The 24,388-nt window shown below is 42.8% G+C and overlaps 3 protein-coding genes across 5 annotated transcripts; 2 read left to right on the forward strand and 1 right to left on the reverse strand.

Moving 5' to 3' along the window:
- Nucleotides 1-448: 448 nt before the first annotated feature.
- anxa6 (annexin A6) lies at nt 449-11,016 on the reverse strand. 3 transcript variants are annotated; one of them, XM_068584601.1, is made up of 25 exons: nt 10,911-11,016; nt 9,838-9,894; nt 8,186-8,270; nt 7,915-8,009; nt 7,697-7,810; nt 7,508-7,598; nt 7,343-7,422; nt 7,180-7,236; nt 6,591-6,684; nt 5,992-6,087; nt 5,843-5,901; nt 5,634-5,756; nt 5,479-5,537; nt 5,102-5,180; nt 4,440-4,521; nt 4,262-4,356; nt 3,953-4,066; nt 3,138-3,228; nt 2,974-3,053; nt 2,695-2,748; nt 2,510-2,603; nt 2,302-2,397; nt 2,126-2,184; nt 1,744-1,866; nt 449-753 (listed from the first exon to the last, which is right to left on the reverse strand). In XM_068584601.1, exons 2-25 carry the CDS (start codon nt 9,838-9,840, stop codon nt 694-696), a joined length of 1,983 nt encoding a protein of 660 aa, XP_068440702.1. In that variant the 5' UTR covers nt 9,841-9,894; nt 10,911-11,016; the 3' UTR covers nt 449-693. The 3 variants fall into 3 exon arrangements, 2 of the variants coding, with proteins under 2 accessions (XP_068440702.1, XP_068440692.1); XM_068584591.1 differs by having other exon boundaries at nt 1,729-1,866; XR_011077918.1 differs by lacking the exon at nt 449-753 and having other exon boundaries at nt 1,779-1,866; nt 2,026-2,184.
- Nucleotides 11,017-12,571: 1,555 nt separating this feature from the next.
- On the forward strand, nt 12,572-19,075 carry LOC137789059 (cationic amino acid transporter 2-like). Its single transcript, XM_068582317.1, has 13 exons — nt 12,572-12,641; nt 14,178-14,210; nt 14,546-14,919; nt 15,445-15,600; nt 15,692-15,857; nt 15,985-16,121; nt 16,643-16,865; nt 17,403-17,539; nt 17,631-17,733; nt 17,829-17,962; nt 18,096-18,262; nt 18,354-18,462; nt 18,548-19,075. The coding sequence occupies exons 3-13, from the start codon at nt 14,550-14,552 to the stop codon at nt 18,682-18,684; spliced, it is 1,839 nt and encodes a 612-aa protein (XP_068438418.1). The 5' UTR covers nt 12,572-12,641; nt 14,178-14,210; nt 14,546-14,549; the 3' UTR covers nt 18,685-19,075.
- Nucleotides 19,076-20,198: 1,123 nt separating this feature from the next.
- On the forward strand, nt 20,199-23,414 carry LOC137789069 (platelet-derived growth factor receptor-like protein). The gene is made up of 7 exons (XM_068582325.1): nt 20,199-20,355; nt 20,595-20,761; nt 20,859-21,001; nt 21,105-21,256; nt 21,391-21,684; nt 22,431-22,570; nt 22,878-23,414. Exons 1-7 carry the CDS (start codon nt 20,274-20,276, stop codon nt 23,082-23,084), a joined length of 1,185 nt encoding a protein of 394 aa, XP_068438426.1. The 5' UTR covers nt 20,199-20,273; the 3' UTR covers nt 23,085-23,414.
- Nucleotides 23,415-24,388: the final 974 nt, after the last annotated feature.

Below are 24,388 nucleotides of genomic sequence, written 5' to 3' on the forward strand. Positions count from 1 at the left end.
GTTTCCTGATAACTAATATGCTGATAGTTCTTTCTGCTGAGCAGAAAAACAAAGGTAATCATTGAACTGCCCTGGCAAACACAAACAAGGACACACCACAAAATCAAAAAATGCACAGGGAGGGAAAATGTGAGCTAGCATGATTTACATTAACTTAATTTATTGAAATGTTTTCCAAGAAGAAGAAGAAGAAGAAGAAGAAGAAGAAGAAGAAGAAGAAGAAGAAGAAGGAGAAGAAGACAGAGTACATTTTTTTGCATTTTGAATCATTTTTATTTTATACGATACCTAAAAATCACAGTAATGTTTGGACGGCCGGCAATCTGAAGGCACTATTCCACTTGCTAATTTCCAATACGATGTACATGTGAAGCTCCTTTCTACAGCGATGTGAACGTGAACAAATTGATCAAACAGACGTGATCTTCATGTTGAATATGTTTTGTAAAAAAAAAAAAAAAAAAAGATCCCGGCAGACAGGATGATCAGACACGAGAGCGACTGGCTTGGAGGTCTGGATGGGCGTAGGTCACTTGGTTTGGCTTTGGGGGAGGGGGGTGGGGGGGGGGGCAGCAGTTTTGGGACACTTGCAACAGTTACTGACGTTAACCACCACAGTTTTACTCAGTGACCAGGCTTGTCTCGTGGGTTTTCGTTGAAGTCTGTGGATGGAGCTGCAGAGACTTCACGAGTTTAATCTTCCCCTCCACAGAGCATCAGCAGGGTTTTACGGTAGTCTCCTGAGGTATCACCCTGAATAACGATGGAGAACACACACAGTGGGAGCTGGAAATAATGGGAAACACTGTCTTTGTCTGCTGACATTCGGTCATGCAGAGCTGAAACTGGGAAGCAGGGTTTATTCTTTTCACTCGCATAATAGCAAAACACTGTTATTCTCTCACTAAAGTTAAATAAATGTGAGTCATGGGGACAAGCAGAACTCACAAGCCACGAGTCCCAAAATCAGCTAAAATCAAGTGGAATTACCCACTTGTTATTATTATCAGCTGACACTCATAGATAAAGATTTCCATATTTTTTGACGCCCAGTTCCTCAGTCAGCCATTTGATTTATTTCCAAGAGTTAGAAGAGGAGCTTGACACCACTATTACGTATGTACGGTAAATGTAACGATACATGCAGCAGCCGGTTATCTTAGCTCAGCACAAAGACTGGTAACAAGGGGAAACTGTGAGCCTGGCTCTGTACAAAATAAATAATATCCAACTACCAGAACTTCTAAAGCTGCAGCTGGCAGCTTTAGAGGTGCCAGTAGGTGGTACGATACATAGCAAATCTCTGTTGTATAATTTCATAATATTTCTGGCAAAGTCAATACAGGGCATTCATACTTGTTTATTTGTATTGGTGTCGCGGTGATTTCATCTGTACGTTATTATAGAAACGGTTCTGGGTACTTCCTGTCTCTGCGGCTGTCAGCCAATCACACAGCGGATATAGAGAGGAAGTTAATAAGCATGCAAGGGAAATTCCTTAACCACCCCCACTCCCAAACACACACACACACACGCGCGCGCGCGCGCACGCACGCATACACACACACAAACTCCCGCCCCCCCAGCAGCAGAAGAAGGACATGCAACACACACTGACTCAACGCAGGACAAAGGCCAGCAGACAAAACCTCCAAAGAGACACGCACAGATGAGATGAGAACACGACAAACCAAGCAAGAGTATTAGTTGACAAAGACTCCGACTTACGATCATCGTTTCTACCTGGATGAATTCATGGAGGGACACATCATGTGTGTCCTTGAACTCTTTACGAATGTTGAAAAGGTCGACCTCGCTTCGGGACACCATGATGCGGATCAGCGCTCTGTCATCTGTACCCAGGCCCTGCAGCCAGATCATTAAATACTTTGTTTGTTCTTCATAGGTTACAGTGACTGCTACTGTCTCAGAGCGCTCAGCAGCATTGATACCAAGTACCAAGTGAAAGTATGCCGAGGAGAAAAGACACAATCTAAATACATTGCATGCGTCTACAAATATCACCTTATTGCTATCTGGCATCCAGGACTCGGATGACGTGCTGCAGACAGAATTATACAACTACACAAACAATCCAAATTTAAAACACTATAAAAAAAAATACCTTCATGGCTTTGTAAAGACGATCTGCAAAATAAGAGGGCTGGTTCTTTACACTGCGAACTGCATCGCAAAGAGAGAGAAAGAAAATGCTGAGGAGGATTCACAGGATATATATTGTGTCAGCAGTGCACACTGTGACACTCTGACAAGTAAAACAAGGTCAAAGACAGTTGTTACCTATTGCATAAAATGCATTCTTGACATCTCCGGACATCTCCTTCTTGATAATCTGTTCAATGTCCTTGTTGGAGTATCTGACAAACTCCTGGAATACTGCGAATAGAATACACTATGATCAGTTATCATGAGCTGGATCGATTACATTAGTGAAGGACATTTCCTTTGGGTCATTTCAAAGTGATCACTGAGATCTTGTGACCTTTACCTTTCCTTAGATGGGGGAAGCTTCTGGTGCACAGAATACTCATGAACTTCATCTCCATGTCATCAGAGTCGGCATTGCATGCATCAGCAAGTTCCTTATAGGTTGAGAAGGAACAAATATGTAAACCAATTCTTTAGTTAGGTACACAGTAAAATGTTCCAGTCAAACATCATGCACTGAGTCACCTGAGCATCTGCAACAGCTCTTTCCTCATCTGCAGGGCCCTCTTCTCTTGCACCCTGAACAGAGGAAAGACACGTCACATGCTACTTACCTATGAGTGGCTTACCGAAAACATTTAGTTTGCCCTTGAATATTTAACAATGGCGTTGTGAAAGAAAACTGTGCATGTGATCAAATTGACCTTTTTTGTTCTCTGCTACAGTCAGCAGACAGACTGCAACCAGTGAGTGGGTGTGGAAACAAAACACAGTCTTAGTTCTCAAGATGACGAGGGTGATTACCTGCACGAGAGAAACAAGGATGCGGCAGAAGTGGCCTGATGTGTCTGAATGAATGGCTTCCTCCAAAGACTTCTTATAGCCTGTGATGTAAAAGGTTTGCATGTAAAAGGTTTCTAGCCCGAGTGAGTGTTTTTAACACCTTTTTGTTTTTGTATCAAACTCACCATCCTTATATGCAGCATTCATAGCAAGTATTTCCTCATTGCTCCTGGTTACTAGGATCTCTATCAGAGCGTGTTCATCTGTCCCAGCCCCCTGTTTAAAAATATATTAGAGTTTAAAGCACTACAAGGCAGTGGGGTTTCACACATAAAACAACAACAAAACAAAACAAACCACACCGCACAGCTAGAAATGAACCGTGTCTCCTCATATCTACTGCAAAATACAGGTTTTGTAATTTTCCGTTATTTTTTACTTATTTTCCCATCATGGACCCTCCTGATATTGATCTGTATAATCTCATGCATGCGAATAAGACAGGAAGTGTCTCGTTAAGTATCAGAGCTGAAATAGGTTGAACTCTTTTAAGCCTAAGTAGCACACTGGGTAAGTGCTTGTGACCATAAAAGGCAAGCGAGTGCAGCAAACAGTCTCTTGTGACCAATTGCCTTTAAATTAGCAAAATGTGAAATGATACTGCATCAAAATGTACACAATAGGGACATTGATTTTGAAACACTTTTCTGCACTCAGTTCCTGTACATTTAGAGTGAAGGATGAGTTTCTACACGAGGCCATTCAATGTTTAATTTTAAATAACTAAAATGCAAAGATATTTGACTTTCAAATACATTCCGTGTAATTGTATGACATTCAAGCCCTAGGTATAGCTCTCTGGGCCTGACACAAACCAACACAGACTTGGACATTAGCACATTTATGAAGGAGTAAATTCCAGCAATGAGCTTCTGTCTTTATTACACATGTAGTGTACAATCAAAGAACATTATCATGAGGTGATTTGGTTCTGCTGTACCTCCATTGCCTTCTTCATCATTTTGGCATCAAACTCTGCAGGGTTCAACATGAGCCCAATGACCAACCTCTCTAAGTTCTTCGACAGCTCAGACTTCAGGTCCTTCATCAGATCCTGAGGACAAATCAAACGCACTGAGTTACAGGAAACCGCTTGAAGTGAATGCTATGTAAAGTTGAACACATCCAGTGATACCATGTACATGTGCATCAAAACACAAAGAGGTAAGACAAACTGTTTGTTCCAGCTTGAGACATAATTTGTTCAGCAACAACATCATTTTGATTCGCAACAATTGGTTTCACCCACCCGTCCCAGGAGGGATTTGAAGGCCTGTCGGATCTCTTGTCTCTGAGCATTGCTTCTCTGTGCAACAATGGCAATGATTGCATCTTCGTCTGTTCCTGTAGGCGGCAACACGCAGTTAGATTTGAAACTTATTTTGTAAAATTGTAGCGGTGTCAATGTGCTTTTCTGGCCTACATACCGAATCCCTTCATAGCCTTCCTCAGTGCTTGTGCATCAGCAGCAGGGTCAATGCTGGATGCAGGGCGGATTGTTGGCCTCAGCTAATGTCGTGGGATGACACGATTACAAGTGTGAGATTCAATAACTACACACACACACATACATTGTGGACTGGCAAAGTGAGACAGTTTCACTTGATAAGTATATAACAAATTAAATTAAATTAAATGCAGCACTAAACATGCAACATTATACAACAGAAAATAGTTTGTTGAGGGGGAGTTTGCCCTCTTGAGTATAGAAGCCATGACACCACCAACAGTGGGAAAGGTGGGTGGGCTGAAGAACAACCGAGTTTCATAAAGCGTTAGTGAGACGAGCTTTTGTTGACCAAAATGCTGAGATATTTTTGACATTCACTCCCAGGACAAAGCGAGGCAAACGGTGGTTTTGAGAGCGGGTTGTAACAAAAACGATTTGTTTAGGAGTGCGCAGCGTTCTGATCCTATCCGCAGTCGCACAAAGCCCTCGCTGTGTTGACATGGCAGCGTTATCGGCACCAAGTTCGTGTCACTGCAAGTAGCGGGGTCATTGCAGGGCCAGCAGGTAATTAGGATGCATGCCACTGCCAAGTCAAACATGCAATGACACATCTAATACGGGAGCAGATGGGGCCCAAACCTGGACTTTGGTCATGGCACTTATTTCCCACATCTTGTAGGCTATCTGAGCAGCTTCAGGGAAGAACTCTCCAGCTAAGCTGTAATGATCAGTTTGACACAAGACAGCACAGTCAGTAAAGCCAAAACTTCAGCTGGTACAAAGTGAGTACTTCAATGGAGACAGGGATCTGTTATAAAATACACTGCTGCTTTTCTTTCAGACAACCTTTGGATGTAAATCTTCACCAAGTGGTGAAGTAGTGATTAGTTACATTGATCATTTATCTACCATAATAGACCATGGTTGAACTCTCCTCAGAAAGCTATAACTCCTGAAAAGTGGTGCTCTATCACCCCCCTCTGGTTGCTGCTGTTGCTGTGAGCCTGTGAACTTACTCATCGTCTCCTCCACACAGATTGAGCAGTGTTCTCTTGTAATCCCCTGACGTGTCATCCTGGCAGGTTTGAACATACAGAGAATCAGGTTATAGGCGTACAGTCTTCTGATGCTTCTTAATTCTAAGTACATTTACAAAAAAATCCTAACCAACCTTAATCATGTTATAAAGTGACTTCTCATACAATAGGCGGAAACACTCTCGAATGTCCAACATGTCTATTTCGGAGCGGGAAATCATGATCCGGATCAGGGTGTTGTCGGCTGTACCGAGTCCCTGGAAAATTTTAAATAGTCATGATCAATTTTAAATTTCATATTGAAATGTTCGACTGCAATGAATGTGTTGTCTAGTATGTTTACCTTCATTGATTTGTAAAGGCGCTTGGCATAGAACATGGGAATACTCCTTATGCCCTGGACTGTGAGGAGAAACCAAGAAGAATGCCTTGTGTTAAACTGACAACTTGACATCCCCCATGTTGCTTTAAAACGCTCAGTTTGTTTCTTACCAACAGCCAACATCAGCCTCTCAAAGTCCCCAGACAACTCGTGCTTAATGCTGTCCTCTATGGACATCTCTGCAATCTTCTCGAATGCATCGAAAACTGAAGAAACAGAAGACAGCATAATGAAATGTAATCTGTCTTGGGATAATTGAGACATTTTGATCATGTTGAGCCACACTAAGATGGCGAACCTGTAAATATAACTTTCTAAACATCACCATATTAGCAGTATTACTGTGAGCCTCTTAACATGATGATGTTAACTGAAAGCACCACTGTGCCGAAGTACAGCCTCGCAGCACCAATATGGTACCGCAACACGAGGCCTCTTTGCCTTGAACTGACGTTACAATTGGAACCCACTTCAGCCATATTTTGTCTTCATCTTTAATGATTTCATCTCTGCGATGCACGTCTTTAAAATGAAGTGCGGACCAGCAGAAGACAGTTTTCTTGGCATTAGACAGAGAAGGCACAGCCTTAGATGAGTGTTAACTCTAACAACGACTTTTCAGGTGCCATTAACACCTGAGGCTCGAGGTCACAGTGGGAATGTCTGGACGCCTCACTGCTGTGTTAATTATCCTGAGAGCCGTGCTCACCCATGCAGAGGTGGGTCACACTGCGGTTTCCCAGGATCATGATGAATTTGGCCTCGTCGGTCCCCCACTGCTCTTTTCCGGCTGCATATAGATCCTACGCGGAGAATTGGACAGACAGGATGAGATGATATATGAAATCAAATTAAAAACTAAGGGATTCAGACATCCAGAGTCGGCCAATGCTTGCAGAGTTTATCAACCTTAATAAGTGACCTTAGTGAACATTGCAAATTAATATCCCATGTGGGTTATGTTAGATAAAATGTAAAAGATCCATTAATTTGGCAAGACAGTTATATTTTTGCGGTTTTGCTTTAGGTATAGCAGTGTCAGTTGGTCGGCCCAAATATTGGATGTTGGATGGAATATTATGGTCAAAATCTGCAAACATTTATGGTTCCGATGATGAAGTCTACTGGGTTAGGTGCAGCCTTACTGAGCATGCCTGTAAGGTCCCACAGAAAACGACTGTAGTAAAATATGATATAATGCGGCAATTCAAATAATTTTTACTTTGTTACTGCAATTACATTTTTTAAATGTAATTACTTTATAACCATACAGAGACAATAAGCCCAGTGTTTCTCACTTGTGCATCCTGCTGCACCAGGTCTGCGTCCACCACTCCTGACTCATCTCGGGTCCCCTGGAACCATCAAACCAAAACAACCAGTCAGCGGTTAAAAGCACTGTCACTGTACGGTTGACGAGATTCTTCTCCGGTGGTTTCATCCACTCGTCAGGAAACTGACCTGAAGTAAAACAACCAGCATCTTCTTAAAGTGTCCTGATGTATCCGCGATTATGTCCTCCTCTAAGTCTCTGCCATAGGCTGGTGACACGGACATCAACGTCAAATGTTTACAGATGCTAAACAAATGTTACGTTGATTCAGAATCTTCTTGATCGTGCCTTACCGTCCTTGTATGCTGCCACCATCTCATTCATCTGTCTGTTGTTTCTGGAGGCCATGATTTCAATGAGGCATTTCTCGTTCGTTCCAACTCCCTTGAAAAAGAGCATTAAGTTAAATATGAAGCTGCTTCTGCTTCATTCAATGTGACTGCAGTATCATGAAAAATCTCACTCTGTGGTTAATGTCTTACTTTGACTGCATCATGGATTTCTTTGGCGTCATGGTAGGCTGGGGTTCTCATCAGACTGACGATGAGGCGCTCAAATTTGCCCGTCAGCTCATACTTCAGATCCTCAATCAGGTCCTATTGTAACAACAAGCAATAATGGAGTCCGAACCAGTGTCTGTATTGAAAAATGTGTTTCTATTTCAGCAAACAAAGATCTGAGATGATATGTATTCTTGTACCTTTCCAAAGCTGCATTTGTACGCTGCAATGACTTCCTGCCTCTGTGCATTGCTCCTTGAGGTGACCAGGTCCAAGATGGCTTCTTTATCACTACCTGTGAAACACAAAGCAACATCTTCAACGAACCCCATCTCACACACAGACACTGATCTGACTGCCATCCTTGCTGTCTGTAATTCTTTGTGAGCTCATTCAGCCCATAACTGGAGAAGATGAAGGATGACTTTTTCTCCCCCGCGGTGAAAAATCTCGGAGGAGTGAAGAACTCACCGATGCCTTTCATGGCATTGTAAAGGCTCTCAGCATCAGCGGTGGGATCAAAATCCGGAGCAACCGTTATTGTGCCTCTGAACACCTACGAGAAAAAGAGTTCGACTCAATTTTACATTGTTGTCATGTTGTGCCATTTGGGATGTGTGAAACTCTGACACAATAAGGAGACGTGCAACTTGTTGCTAAGATAAACATAAAGTGGTTTTACCATCTCCATAACTGTTCGATGACTGAATCCCCTAACTTGTAATCAATAGTGGTGCTATCATCAGGTCCAACGTTTAATTGACTAATACTTTGGCAAAGATATGACCTCAACACGGCAGCTAATAAAGACGAGAAAGAGGTTGGATGTGAACCTTCCCGTCTAAAGGTTTAAAGGTCTAAAGGCCTGTAGGTCAGGACTTACAATAAACTTTGCTTTTCCAGGGTCAATTGTTTGTACTCGATGTAACAGCTTTAACATTGCAGTAGCTTGACCCACATTTCCTTGCAGGGTGTGAGTAGTACACTGTATTAAAGTGGCAGGGACCGAACACTGTCTGACTTTACTGCTTGCACCTGTTCGTGTGTGTGTGTGTGTGTGTGTGTGTGTGTGTGTGTGTGTGTGTGTGGTGACTGTGGCTCAGTGGTTAGCATGCCCGTCTTTTAATCAGATTGCTCCCATTTTCTGTGTCTACGGCGAATAGAAAAAGGAAAAAAAAGTAAGTCGCTTTGGATAAAAGCGACAGCTAAATTAAAAAAAGTTGGGCGTGTGTGTGTGTGTGTGTGTGTGTGCGTGGCCAGGCAATGCATGTAGCATTGATACAGTCGGTGTGTACGAGTAGCCGGGAGTCAGGTTGCACACAAAGTAGCTTCCTTTGCAGGGGTCTGTCATACAATGGCTCAAAATGTTTATGCTAATTCTAAGCATTCGTTCACTGAGGTTGTGAGGCTACGTGAGTCTTCACTGTGGGAAATAAGGAAGCTTGGCCGACATATGGAAAGCTTTAAACTTGCAGCTGCTGCTGTATAGAGATTACTGCTGCATCGAGGCAGCCAGCCAAAATATGCTCTCCACCCTGGTGAGGGGCCACTGCACATGCTCCGATCGTCTGCTTCCCCCAGAACATCACTCTGCGCGACAGCTGGAGAGCTTCCCCCACATAGCAACCGGGCCACAAATACAAGCCCTCAGCAACAGGCCTTTAACTAAATTCATCACATGTATGGCTCTTATGTGGAAAAAGTCGTAATGCAGATTTAATGTTAGGAGCTAAATGTCGACGGCTTCCTGTCTCCTGGGTTCTGCTTCCTCTGTTGCCAAGGCCGCAGCAGTGCAGAGCATAATTAAGAGCAAGTGTGTGTTTCACCTCAAGTAAGACCAGAGCGAAAGGACACTGGCGATAAAGTGGGACGACAAAGCTATTGGACAGACGCTGTCAGGGTCAGATGTGCAGACGCCGCAGGTTACAATGACACCCTACACTGCTGCCTTTATGAACGGGAAGAATGATGTGGTGGCAGGTGGCAGAAAAATGACCTCGCTCAGGCCACACCTCATTCAGCGGCACACAAAACCATCCATGCTCCACAGATACGAGGTGTGCTCGCATACAATACGAATCATTTTTACATAATGCCAGATGAGCGAGGTCCTGTCCACTTACCATTTCTATATTTGGTCTTCTGTGTCAACACTGAGCTTGAATCCAATATTTGCAGGCCTAGAGAGAGAGAGAGAGAGAGAGAGAGAGAGAGAGAGAGAGAGAGAGAGAGAGAGAGAGAGAGAGAGAGGGAGGGAAATGCTGATGCAGGTCTGGGAACAGCATTGCAAAAAATCCTTGTCCTAACGCAGGTGTCATTATCCTCAAATGTGTGAGAAATCATGTTGCAAAGACTTCATATGCATGGTGATTATTCCTCCTGAGTAATCCTAATGAGGCTGTCTGTTCAGTTTGCTGGTTAAATAAAACGGATCACCATCTACAGCACAAGAAACAGAATTGGGAGACAATTTTCTATCAAATCTGACCTCACGTTCACCTAAAATGACACATCGGCTGATGGGATTTGCATTAAGCCAATTGGCAGGAAAACTATTTTGTCACAGTTCCCATACTCTAAATATAATGCAACCATTCAGTAAAGCACATGGAGGCAGCTGCTACAGTGAAGTATCTCAGCTAACTTTCCCTGACTACATTTCTCAATTTAGAATCACAATGCAAACATTACAATATGTTTCTACACATCAAATTGAAGAACTTATAAATACAGACTTATTACCATTCAGCTTTTCTAAAGAGAATACGAGAGAAAACTCGATCCAGGTTTGAAACGCTGTGTTCGTCTGAAAATGAAGCGATATCCCAAAATAGCATGCATAGTTTAATGTCAGAATGAAGGTCTGGGGCAGTGGGCCATGTATACAGAACCACGCCCTTCTCTGTACCCCACATAGCATACATTTCGGGGACTTTACAGTAACCAAAGGACATATGTTGTTTTTTTTTGTCTCACTTTAGTTTTCTCTACAACATTTTAAGACGTTATATTTGTAAATGATACCACTTTCACATCCAATAAGCCGCAGAATAAAGTAGGTATTGGTCTTCTTGGGGCATCTTGCGGTCTACTGCAGTCCATTGGCACGTGAAAGAAATACGCATCAGCAAACTTCTGCAGGAGCAGTTCGGCTTCGTGGTAAAAAGGTTTACAAGTACTAGTAAACATGTCTTACCTTCGGTGTGCGGGAAGTATCCAGTGAGAGTCCTTCTGCTGTCTGCGCTGTGTCCCCGGCCTGTCTGTCTCCTCCGGTCAGACTCGGCTGTCCCGTTACGTGTGAGCTCCTTGACGCAACGACTGCGGCGCTCCCTCGCGCAGCTGCGTGTGAAGCGTGTGTGCGTGCGTGTGTGCGTGTGTGTGTGTGTGTGTGTGCGCGCGTGTGTGTGTGTGTGTGTGTGTGTGTGTGTGTGTGTGTGTGTGTGTGTGTGTGTGTGTGTGTGTGATCGTGCGCACAGCCTGGGTACATCAGGGTAATCGCGGTAAAGATAATACTATTTCATATGTGACCGGCCACATCCAGTCCTAAATGAAACACAAAGGCACAGAGGCTGCGCAGTTGTTGTGTATTTTAGAATTCGTTTTTCTGCCTGCAAATCTTTTTTTTAAAAAATTTAAAAAATACATTGAAAAGAAATTATAATGAGCCACGCACATTTTCATGTTGAGACCCTTTTCACTCCGGAATCCTTGAACTTTTGTCACATGACCGGGAGTTCAGATGTGACTTTATCAGAGGGGAGCTGGTGTTAGGTCGATATCTGTTCCCGTCGTGTTTCCTTCTAGTTAAAATGATAGCGGCACTGATGTGAGAGCGTCCCTGCTTGCTCTATTTCTGTCCTGTCATGCGTCTATTCCAGTAAGGGGTTGGGGGGGGGGGGGGTATGGGGGGAGAGAGGCATGTCATCATTGTGGACTACAGAAGAAAACAAGAAACGTGTGACATGAGAACTAACTTCTTTCAAGCATCATGGCGTCAGAAATGATTTCCAACTCCATTGTATAGACAGCCAGCCCCCGCATTACTGTCATACAAGAGTTAACATGTGCATTCTTGGTGATATTGTATGGAGTTTGGGGCCAGAAGAGGGACAATGAGAGAGGAGAGGTGACTCCAAAAGAGTCCAGGACCAACACACACACAACAGAATCAGGACTCAGTACCTGACGTTTCACTTGATATCAGCTTACTGTAGAAACACGGAGGACCTTTTTTATTCACGCGTCTGGAACTTGTGCTGTACTCTTGATGTTGTACTCAGTGCGTGTTATCAAGGAGCTCCTTCCATTTTCTTTCTGCCAGTGTTCAGAGAGAGGGGACCATATGAGGTCAAGGCAGATGGAGGTGGGAGGCACCAGTGATTATTGTTGTCTGCTGACCTCTTCTGCTTATAAAATGCATTGCACGAGAAGATGACTATCTCAGACCGGGCCAGCAAAACTGCAAAATACCAGCCCAAATGTGATCTACTACAGACAAAACTCACCAGTGACTTGATCCCCCCCCCCCCCAATAGCCAACATATCTGAAAAAAAAACCTATTTTTCTATCACCACAAATGCATTGATTTAATCCAAAAAAAGAAATGAAAAACAAGGGAAATCAAGACAACAAATGAAGTGAGCACAAAAGCATTTTTGACATTCTGAATGGGATTTGCTGTTCACAATTCTCACCCTGTGCCTTCCATGCAATAATGAGCACATTATGAACCAAACGGGTCGGGAGTGAGAAAGGCTACTTTGTAAGTAAGTCCATTGAGTGGGAGGGTCACACAGGGCAGTCTTGTATATATCACAGTAAAAATCATGTTTTCTTCATCCAAGCCAACAGCACGGATATCTTTGCTTCATTTTGCGGTTTCCACCACACAGTCACCAGTCACTACTCGTGGGGACTGAAGACAAGGTAAACAACTTGTGTATCTACTGAATAAAATGACCAGACGCCAGTCAGAGCTAAGTACCTGGACCTTTCCTTTAACTTCTGTCATTCTGAATGCTGGACTGCAATATTTCTCTGGACCACCGGTGTTTCTTTAACTGCATAGTAGACGGGCATAAATAACACGGTAATGATCATTAACTGCGCTTCGCCGGGATGCAGATCAACTCTCTGATCATAAAACTGCACGTCACGCGTGAATGTTGTTGAGTTAAGCATTACTCCATCGTCCCTTTGGAAAACGGTATCTCATCCAGCGAGATCTGCAGATAGGAAGCCTGAGCTTTAAGTCTGGTGCAAAGGTACTCTGACCATCCACACCGCTGCTTTCCCACCCGCCTGCTCCAGTAGATGCCAGGAGGGATTAGGTGAGCTGAAATCCCCTGATGGGAGATGAGAAGGTGAAAGCTACCTTTCAGAGAGCACTTGTGCAGCCCGCTGCATGCATACGCCATGAAAGCCGCTTTGTCCCCCTCTGTTTCATGTCCTCTCAGGACCGTTAGTCTGGCACGCTCACGCCTCCAGGTAGATAAATGGGCACGCAGGAAAACTCCAACATGACCTCAGTCATAAGTTCACATACGTGTTCCTAAGCAACACACACATGTAAACACACTTTAGGAACATAGTGTAGTTTTGTTTGGTATGACATATGCTGAAAAGCATCAACTCTGCATACATCTAAAGTACAAGCACCTTGTAAAAACAGTGAGGTGATGTGCTATAAAGATAAAGCGTATCATGGTTATTTCTTATTATAATAAAGAGTCATGTTTTATTGATGTCAGAAGATGTATAGTCAGGGTTTTTTTTACTGTTGCCACATTCAGACGTTTCGGTTTTATTGGATCCTGTTTGTGAAGGACAAAATCCGAAGTGATAGACGAACGTGTACAGTGTGAAGACATAATCAGATGAGTCAGTTTGATTTCCTTGAAGGTTTGATCATTTCCTTCGTTTCTCCCTGTCATGTCAGATATTCTAAATGTGGCTTGAAAAGCCAAATTACTTCTGTCTCAGAAGTTTCAAAAACGCTAAAAAAAAAAAAAAACTTTACAAAATCCAGACTGTGCAGCAGGTGTAGTCCTTCAATTAGGAAAAGAAAAGCAAAACAAAAAAACTTTTAATGAAAAGCCAACATGTCAACACAGCTAATGTAAACACTGCATCAGCGTGAGAGGAGGGATCATTTCCGACACGCGTGGTGTGAAGACACATTATTCGAATTTTAAAAATCATGTGTTTTTATTGCCACGCGGGGAAAGCTAATTATAAATAGATATTGTGCATTATCAGGAATGCTTAGGGAAGTAATTGTGCAAGTAATTGAAGGTTGAGTAAAGTGCAGTTCACGAGCAGGGCGTTGCTTTTGAGCTGTGGGCGGCAACAAAAAGTCCAGGCATCAGCACTATTATATCATGATGGTGATAAAGAAGGGCATGTATAAAAGAATAATCTGATATTGGGGAATGACAGATCCAATTAATTGTGTCTTCTCAGCGGCCCTGTGAAGCAAGAGAGTATACAGGAGAGGTGAGTGAATTTACTTTAGTCCTTCAAGTAAATCCAGTGACATTAGCAGAGAAATTGATTCACATTTGATCTTCTTATCATGATGAAGCGTTACCAAAATGGAATTTGTTTTTGGATCTTGACCGTAACGCCTTAATAAATACCTTTTTTTGTCATTGTGACATAAACAACAGATTTCGATTCGTTTTCTTTGAAAAGTAAATGTTCTACAGTCGAGCTGACCTGACAATTATTCACTGACAGGTTCACTGTTCTGCCCTTTCTTCCCCACTCCTCTACCCTCACTCTTTCTCCACAACATCAAACTACACTCCCACCCTGACCCAAACGCGTAGCAGCATGCCGTGCGGCTGGGTGAAGTCCTTGCTGGTGAGCCTGTCTCAAAGGAAGCCCGTGGAGCCAGAGGGGGAGCAGTCCACGTTTAACCGATGCCTGACCACCCTGGACCTGGTGGCCCTCGGTGTGGGCAGCACCCTGGGGGCCGGGGTCTACGTCCTGTCTGGAGAGGTGGCCAGAGACACTGCTGGGCCCAGCATCATCGTGTCCTTCTTCATCGCCGCTATGGCCTCCATATTCGCCGGGCTGTGCTATGCAGAGTTTGGGTCCCGGGTTCCCAAAACAGGCTCTGCATACCTTTACAGCTATGTGACAGTCGGAGAGCTGCTGGCTTTTATCACTGGGTGGAATCTGTTACTCTCCTACGTCATAGGTAAGTGTGCTACACGGGATTTGTTTCATACATTATTAATTACAATCTATTATCTTGTCTGTTTTTTAGCAAGGTAGGTTTTGTCCCCTTTAAAAAGTTGCCTTCAGCTAAAAAATGTAAAGGAAAAAATATATAATTTTGACAAAATATTAATATTAATTTCAGTTGTTTTTATTTCCGTCCTATGAAAAACATATTTCCCTCAGATGTAACTTGTTTGGCTCAGTGAGAACACTAAAAGCTATAAATGATCAACCATTAACACAAGACTCTGAATCACTGGAGTCTTTCGCTCGTCAAGCAGATTCTTAACAGCTCTTTTCATTGTAAAACTTTTCATTTTAAGTGCTTTTCACAAAAACAGACCCTCGTTAAAGTCATTGCTTGCACGTCATTAACCCTTGAGGTTTGAAATAACAGCGCCATAAAGTGTGACGGACGCAGGAAGAAGGACCTATCACCAGGAGTATTTCATGTTTACGACTGTTGAGTCATGCTGATTCATTTATTGTATCTTTTTCTCAGGGACATCTAGTGTTGCACTGGCATGGAGTGGGACATTTGATGACCTTATAGGGGGCGTCATATCGAATTACTTTGAAAAAAATGCGGCCATGAACCTTCCTGGCCTTGCACCTTACCCGGATGTCTTCGCTGCGGTTCTCGTCCTGATACTGTCAGGTAAAAAATATGAAACCGGTGTTGTTATGTCGGCGGCAGTAATATATAGCCTCCAAAACAATAAATACCATCTACCATGTTTCCTTTAAAGGTGTGCTGGCATTCGGAGTGAAAGAGTCAACAACAATCAACAAGATCTTCACAGCAATCAACATCCTGGTGCTGGTGTTTGTGGCCATCTCTGGATTTATCAAAGGGGACCTCTCCAACTGGAAGATCAGTGAGGAGACCCTGATAAACGCCACCGCAGAATTCAAGTAATGTCAAAGAGCAAGAGAAGCATTTCTGTGTGCGAGCGTGTGCAGGATCATTTCTCAGATAAATACCACAGTGTTGCTCCCTCACTGTAAATAAATTCTAGATAATGCTCCCTGTGCACTGCAGAAATTTGAGCTCAACTGCCAATGTGACCAGTATATACGGAGCCGGTGGATTTTTCCCCTATGGCTTTAGTGGAACGGTGGCTGGCGCCGCGACATGCTTCTACGCTTTCGTTGGATTTGACTGCATCGCTACAACAGGTCAGATGACAACGTCTTTGTCAGTGTGATCCGATGTTGTTAGGTTTTTACCAGTAGATGAGATCCTTTGCTAGGTAAATCAAATACACATAATACTGTATGGACGACGAACACAAAGCAGATATGTGTGCCCACAGATTGTTGTACGTTTGGTATGTTATTACTGAAAATGTAAGGTTTTTTTTTTTATGGTATGATTCCTGAAAAAGTGATACAGAAAGCATTCCAGAGCTTTTTTTTAAAAAAAAAATCTGCTTCTTGTGGCCTTCATCAGTGGAAAACTAAGTTTGCTTCCTAGTCTCAAGTAAGCAAACTTAGTCTTGCTTGTGGCTTCATAACAACTGAACTGTTTCTGTGACAACTGTGATGAAGGTCATTTTTTCTCAGAAGTGCACCGTAGGATATTTAGTAAATGAAATTATGACAATTGTCGTTCTGTCAAAATTGTTGGATATCTTTAATTTCATGTTAACCCCTAAACAGCTGAAATTTGGCACTGACTTCTTTGCTTTTCTTCATAGGTGAGGAGGTGAAGAACCCCCAGAAGTCTGTCCCTGTGGGCATTGTGGCCTCACTACTCATCTGTTTCGTGGCCTACTTTGCTGTGTCTGCTGCTCTCACCCTGATGATGCCCTACTACCTGCTCAGTGAAAAAAGTCCACTGCCAGTAGCTTTTGACTACATCGGCTGGGGTCCTGCCAAATATGTTGTGGCTGTGGGATCGCTGTGTGCCCTATCCACCAGGTAAGAAACCACTGGAAGTGAAGTCGCGGTCATGTGATGTGACTGTCATTGGAGGAAACAATGTTTGGGCTTAAAATGTGGCCCTGGGGCCTCTTACTCGTTGGATATAACCGTAAATACCTCTAAAGGGAGGCGTCCAGAAGGCATCCTGATCAGATGCCGGAACAACTTCAGCTGACATGTTTTCTATAGAACTGCCATCTGTGAAGGTGGAAGGGCTGAAAATTACATCCAGAAACAATACAAAGGAATCATCACAAAGCTCGGTTTGGCATCGCGGTCATTGGCTTTAGAACAAGCTGGACTTTTCTTTAAATACAAAGTCAATTTGTATGACTTTTAATTTATAAGGAAAGATAACATATTATGACAAACACTTTCCTTTATTGATTCGAGACAGAATGCCAGCAAAGACACTTTGGGGTAGGAATACACACATATGTGATGTTATAAAGAACGATCAGAACAAAGTCATGCTGGCCTGTTACTAAAAGTATTTCAATGTTTGACTGACACTGTTTGCGTTTGGCTCTCCAGCCTGCTGGGCTCGATGTTCCCAATGCCCCGGGTACTTTTCGCCATGGCAAGAGACGGCCTGCTTTTCCAACCCCTGACCAAAGTCACTGCCAAGGGCAGTCCTGCCGTAGCTACCATATCGTCTGGAATTGTGTCAGGTACAGATGTTCCAGCTGTTCATCAGCTCCTATGTACATGTAGTGGGATTATAGACTTAAGTAACACTGCATGCCTCTTTGTCATCTTTAGCCATCATGGCTCTGCTGTTTGACCTGGAAGCCTTGGTAGAAATGATGTCCATCGGCACTTTGTTTGCTTACACACTCGTAGCCATATGCATCTTAATACTGAGGTACCCATCCGTTTCTTCTCCCACGGTGCCTTACCTACTGAGAAAATGTATGATATGGTATTCATGCCGAAAGTTATTTTTTTCCTCCAATTCAGGTACCAAGAGGGTCCCTCTGAAGACACAGACCTACAGATCATAGAATCAAACACCAAGTTTGCCCTCCTAAATCCTCCGTCTAAAGCCAATTCATCCACCTCAAGAAGAGTCACGATCCTGACTATAATCTCTGGTAAGCAAGGCAAACATGATAGAAACACCTGTGACTTTTTATCTACCTTAAGTAGGTTTTCTTGACCACCAATGTATTTGCTTTGGTCTCTCTGGTCCACAAACCGATGTCTCTTTTTCTTGTTTTTCGGCAGTTGCCTGTTTGGTTGCACTGTGTGTCATCCTGACCCGAGCCTTAGATGCTCTGTCGCGGATGGAAATCTGGAGTCTGGTGCTTGTCTGCGTCCTGGCCTTCGTCGTGCTGCTAAACACCTTCTTCATCTGGAGGCACCCGCAGAATGCCACCAAGGCATCTTTCATGGTGAGAGTAGTTGTGTGTCTGAGCAATCTGAGCGAGTTCTAATAAACGTCAACTTGAAAATCCTTTCACATCTTCTCTTCTCTGTTCGCAGGTGCCCTTGCTCCCCGCTCTGCCGTTAGTGAGCACATTCATCAACATCTACCTGATGGTCCAGTTAGGTACAGAAACATGGATACGATATGCTATTTGGATGTTAGTGGGTAAGAACATATTTCTGCGTGAAAGGTTGAGATCTTTTATCGAGTTAGCTGCTGAACTGTAACGGTCCCCCTCTTTTCTCGCCAGGGTTAATCATCTATTTTGGCTACGGTATCCGTAACAGTGTTCAAAGGAAGCGCCTCAGGTCCAACCAGACGAGGATCGAAACCGTCAGTGGCAAAACAGAGAAGACAACAGACATCATTAAAGAAGAAAAATTCTGAGCTCAGCTGGAGATAAATAGATTGAGATGTTACGGTGTGTAACCACTTTAAGTTTGTAACTATTGTTTGACACGTTCCTGCAGCGTTTAATACCGGAGTGCAACAAGTGTTCAGTGTTGAGATGCAGGCCAGAGGACAGATGGGCTTGTTAACTTTTATTCCACTTTATGATGGAGTCTGAATTAGCTAAATATTCTTCGTGCCAACATAGAACCGATGCCTGACATATTTTTTTGACCTGTATATGTTTCCAGTATGAATGTCAGAGTGTCCTAGAGCCTCTTATCTACTATCAAAGTAGTTTACACCTCTGTGTAAAAAGAAAAAAGGGCTAGACCTATTTTCGGTTGATTACTATTTTCTTAACGTTATACTTTTCATATCAATTGTAAAATATAGAAATGTATTGTATTTTTTATTTACAAATCCAATTGTCATTATCAATAACAAAAGAATAGTTTTTTACACCTCAAAATGTAGAATTAAACTGTACAAAAGTACAATGTAGATACTGAAAATCTTGTGGAATGTTTCTATTTTGCTCTCAGTGTGTTGAAAGATCCACTTAAATTGTTTTGTTGTTTCAAAGTGTAAATATACGCAAACTGTACATGTTGTCTAATTATATATTGTAAATGTATTCCTTAATTAAAAAGAAAGAATCTAGTTTTCAAGAGGACTACAAAGTGGAGGTCATTTTCTGCAGGGCATGTTGATGTTCAGTTCCACCCGTAATCTTGGATAAAGAGCCGGCGGCGGCTGACTACTCAGAGTTCACTCGAACAAAGAGACCTTTCACAGCAGCTTACCTGTTTCATGTTCAAGACTGGGGCTTAGCTGGTCACTCAAAGGGAAAGGTTTACATTGTTCTCGCTGGGTACAGCGTGCTATGGATTTAATCAAATATGTAAAAAAAAAAATTGATTTCATAGAAACATGTGATTTCACCAAGGATAGTTGGTAATTGTTAAGTGTATTTATATGCTATAGCCTAAAACTATTCTTAAGAGGCTTTACAATCTCTCTAGCAGGTTATTGTGTTCAAATTATTGGCTTAAGTTGATGGACTTTCACATACAAAATAGTTTCACACAAGACTTTTGGAATCATGCAATGTTTCCAAGCAACTATAAGGTTCTCGATGCCTTATGTAATGCACCAAAGTTTTTTGAAGACAATCAGTACATGTTGGACAAAGGGTTTATTGGGCACCAAACGTTTTGAATAACCTCGCCACGGTATTCCTCCTTTGGGCTGTTTTGATGGGCCAGACTCCTGCAGCTAGTGCACTTCCAGTCCAGCAGCTAAGCAAACAGGCTGTGCGATTCCACACGGAGGGGCCTCTGTCTCTGGACCCTCATTGGTCCGGACAGGCTTGAAAGCCTCCATTGAGCCAGTCAGGAGGAATTTGGGGTAATAATTCCACTCTCAGGAGGAGGACTTTCCGTGACTCTGGTAAACAGCTGACAGCTCACTTTGCGGGCTCTGCCCTCCTCCACTTCTCTCTGGTTTCTGCAGCCCGTTCTCTTTGTTGTACTGCACTAACTAACCCTCCACAGGCCACTTTGACAGTATTCCACTGATCAATCATGCCTTTGGTGACCTCGTTTGGATCAAAGGGGAGGTGGGTGCTGAGCGCTCTCCTTATTTGTGCTGTAATCGCCGAGTTAGGTAAGTGACTTTATTCACTTGCTGAGCAATTCTGTGAACACGTGTTCCTTGAAACACTAAGGAGGGCCTAACGCATGGCATGAGTCAGCATGTGATAGAAATATATATATATATATATAAGGACCACTATGATGCTATTACAATATTAAATACCTGTCAATCAATTCATATCATTCAACATTTACCTGCATCTATGTTCATGGACTATTGGTGCGTCATGTGCTCTGCATACGGTGTAGCTTCTTGTCAAAAAGACACCGAAGAGCAGAGGACCACTCCGGGAAGGAAGCCCAAGCCCAGCAAACCCAAACTTGGGAAATCAACAAATAAAGGGCCCAGAACTGTAATAGCCAAACCCAAGATCAAAGCTACACCTGCAGTCTCAGCACAGGCTGTCCTCACACAGGTATTTGACACACGACACAATGGCTTTTGATTTGTTCGTGGGACACTCATTAGACACAGAACAATTATCTGTGTGATATTATATCTGGCACATGCAGGTGCTAAACAGAGGGAGATTTAAGAAGGTGGGGGACTCTATAAGTGTGCAGACTGGAGACACCTTGGAGCTGAGGTGCCGGGGCAAACCTGTGCAGTGGAGCGTCCCAAAGTACCTGGAGGAGGATGATGATGGAAGGCTCAGGTAGGCTGAGCAGTCAGTGAATCTGTATTGTGCACGGTCTACCAATTAGTCTTCTGAGAACGATGTCAATATGTTTTCTGACTTTCCCACTTCGGCTCTACAGGATTGTCCAACATGAGCGATATGGCGTTCTGACATTAGCCAACACTACTGGTGCCGACACAGGGGAGTACACCTGCTATCCTATGTACTGTGAAGACACAGACTGCAGGAAGGAGTATGACAAAGCTATCAAAGTCTTTGTCTTCTTTCCCGGTACAGTGAATAAACTTTGTTGTCGCTTGCATGTGTACTTCTCAGAACTGCAGACCTCCGCTTAATTTTACCGGCCAGCTTATGAGGAAGCTTCTCATCGTCAATCTGCCACATCTTGTCCCCGTAACAATCAGATCCACGGGAATTATTCGTTCCGTCGTCTGACTACTACGAGGCGATTCAGCTGAGAACCAACTGGCCGACGCTCCTCCCCTGCCAGGTGACGTCACCTGAGGCTAAAGTGACCCTGCACCGCGAGTTTCCACCAGTGGAGGTGGCGGTGGACGGGAAGGAGATCTCGTTTAACGTGAAGAGGGGCTTCACCATTCATCGCCCCCGGCCTCATCATGCTGGCGCCCTGTTCTGTGTCGCCAGTCTCGGCAACCTGCGGCAGAGCTCCACCAAATACATGCTCATCTATGTTAACTGTGAGTTCTGCCACGGAGCCATCCATTGCCTTTATTGGGAATGTGTTTGTCGCCTCTCCCAGCATGCATCAGACAGGAACACAGAGACATACTGTGGACAAGTAGACCCAGGACGGGACTAGTTCATATCTTGTTGTATATTTGTACTTTGTTTCTGATCAACAGTCAAAAACATAAACTGAATTGTCAACTCCTTTCCATGTTTACAAGTCGACACTTCCACATTTGGAACAATCAGTTGTTCAGCCAGCATTTCCACAAATCATCGTTCAGGTGAAACTGTTGAAACTGAACTCACTCTCTCAAGACCTTCACTTCCACTTCAACTCATTTCTCAATCAACTCTTTTCTGCATTCTCATTTCAACTAGATAGTTGAACGTCAACTTCACTCAGCACTTTTTTACATTTTAACTGATAATTCAACTTCTTTCAGTATTTAACGTTTCAATTCTTAAGCTACAACTTTGGCATTTCAATATTTCAACAGCAAAATTTCCTTCAGAGGTACTTATTGACTGCGGAACGAGAAGTAGCTATGTGTATTGGCAGTCTTGTTACACTCAATGCTCTCTATTTTACGCATTTCTACATAAAGTATATCTACGTGATTGTTGTTAAAGGTTACAGGACAAGATGGGAGGAACATGCAAACTCTTACAAAGAAAACTGCTGCCTACAGACACGTTTCACTGTGCTGACTAATGCAAGTCGTTGTCAAATTATTGTTTGTCACATTCCCATCAGACCCAATAGCTCCTCCTGCTCCAGTGATCCAGGCCTCGTCAAGCTCGGTGACTGCGGGGGAGAATTTGCATGTCAGCTGCTCCGTGGTGGGGGAACAGGACGTGGTCGTGGAGATCACCTGGGAATACCCAGGACAGCAGGTCAGGCACTCAGCGAGAGAGAGATAATCCAGCTTTTTGCTGTGCAACTTTACAATGATGTCAGGTTGGTTGTGAAACAAAGGAGCTGAATGCTCTGTTATTGATGTACATCCTGTGTGGCATATAGCTTACCTTGTCTTTTTAACTAGTGGAGTCCAACCTATGGACTGCAGAGCATTCAGGCCTATAACCATCTATTAATGATTTAATAGCATTTATGCTGCAGACTTAATGGCATATTATCTCCCATGCTGTACACAGCATGTGTTTGTATCCAGACTAAATGGGGCACCTGTTCTGGTTACAGATTGGGAGGCCTCTGTACACACAGGAGAGCATCAGTCCAATCGGTGGAGGAGCGGCTCGACAGCAGTCTCAGTCCGTCCTCCTGGTGGACGAGGTGAGGGACGTGGACCAAGGAGCGTACGTCTGCACCGCCCACAACCTGCAAGGAACCAAATCAGTGTCCACCACTGTTAAAGTTGTCCCCAAAGTCAAAGCCAAGAAACCGTAAACCATCTGAGAAGGTGGAGATCAGGTGAAGCATTTTAATTAGTCACGTATATATACGCATATATGTACAACAAAATGTAAGCTTCTCCTTTTGTTGTGACGCGTGAAAACACACTGAAGCGTCACAATTATAACAGAGATATGGTTGTTTAGATTAATGTATGTGCATTGTTCGCTACACATATCACTGTCTTCTGTTGCTACTTTTCTTATCGTGCATGACCACACCAAACATGAGGACATAGAAAAGAACAGTTCTGATGATATTATGGTCATAATGGAGATGGTTTGTTTTTCTTTGAGTGAGATATTGTTTGTATAAAAAGTGAAGTTTGACGTTTCATTTCTCAATTTTGTGATATTTAGTGACATGTTGATACATATTTACATTGAGTTTTGATGATCATAATTATTTTTTATTAATACCGTAATCTCATCATTTTTTGGATGATTACATTAATAGAAAAAAAGTACAGAAAAATTCACATTTCAGAATTAAGATTACGATTTTGTAATTTGAACATCTTTGTTTCACACTGTGGGACAACATAGTTTGATGACGCTTTTAGCACATCTTTTATTAATTTGTGACTGAACAGCTTATTAAGAAAATGTACAGTTTTTAAATGAAAATATTTTTTTTTTAAATGACAATGATATTTAGAGACATTTCTGTATTGGTCCCTCGACAACTTAATGTTGGGCCCTAATTGACCCCCAATAGTTGTGTTTTTTTTGTGTGTGTGTCTCAGTTTGTGATACAACGTTATTCGTGAATATCTACAATATCAACCAAAATAATAACGGAGACAGGGTCTCTCTAGACTTTTACCATAAACCTGAAGGCCAACACTCTCTTTTATTTAAAGGAGACACAAGGCCACTATAATCTAAAAACACAGGTTACCACAATGTGTGAGTGCAAATTTATTTTCCCTCTTTTATACTTATTTTGTTCTTAAGCACAATAGTTATTTTCAATAAGGGAAGCAATGACAAAACAGTCCGAGATCCCGGGATGAGCGGGAAGATAAACTGCATGAAACTGAGTTGAAAAGTAGAGACGAACCAATGTAGAAGAAGAAGAAGGAGAAGAAGAAGAAGAAGAAGAAGAAGAAGAAGAAGAAGAAGAAGAAGAAGAAGAAGAAGAAGAAGAAGAAAAAGAAGAAGAAGAAGAAGAAGAAGAAGAAGAAGAAGAAGAAGAAGAAGAAGAAGAAGAAGAAGAAGAAGAAGAAGAAGAAGAAGAAGATAGAGGTACCATTTGGCTCACCTCTGCGGTTTTGTCATGTCATCAAGACTAAATAG

The sequence above is a fragment of the Clinocottus analis genome, unplaced genomic scaffold (assembly GCF_023055335.1).
Source record: "Clinocottus analis isolate CAN_PGR_092001 unplaced genomic scaffold, fCliAna1.0.p SCAF_10, whole genome shotgun sequence".
NCBI classification, from domain to species: Eukaryota; Metazoa; Chordata; class Actinopteri; order Perciformes; family Cottidae; genus Clinocottus; species Clinocottus analis.

Excerpts from the sequence above, each read along its gene's own strand:
- anxa6 (XM_068584591.1), bottom strand. Across the intron at positions 4,522-5,101 it reads GTGCCATGACCAAAGTCCAG|CTGAGGCCAACAATCCGCCC; the intron begins GTTTGGGCCCCA and ends CCACGACATTAG. Across the intron at positions 4,067-4,261 it reads TCAAATCCCTCCTGGGACGG|GATCTGATGAAGGACCTGAA; the intron begins GTGGGTGAAACC and ends ATTTGTCCTCAG.
- LOC137789059 (XM_068582317.1), top strand. The coding sequence starts at position 14,550 with ATGCCGTGCGGCTGGGTGAAGTCCTTGCTGGTGAGCCTGTCTCAAAGG. Across the intron at positions 16,866-17,402 it reads CTGTGTGCCCTATCCACCAG|CCTGCTGGGCTCGATGTTCC; the intron begins GTAAGAAACCAC and ends TTGGCTCTCCAG. Across the intron at positions 18,463-18,547 it reads TGCTATTTGGATGTTAGTGG|GGTTAATCATCTATTTTGGC; the intron begins GTAAGAACATAT and ends TTTTCTCGCCAG.
- LOC137789069 (XM_068582325.1), top strand. The coding sequence starts at position 20,274 with ATGCCTTTGGTGACCTCGTTTGGATCAAAGGGGAGGTGGGTGCTGAGC. Across the intron at positions 21,257-21,390 it reads AGTCTTTGTCTTCTTTCCCG|ATCCACGGGAATTATTCGTT; the intron begins GTACAGTGAATA and ends CGTAACAATCAG. Across the intron at positions 22,571-22,877 it reads GGGAATACCCAGGACAGCAG|ATTGGGAGGCCTCTGTACAC; the intron begins GTCAGGCACTCA and ends TTCTGGTTACAG.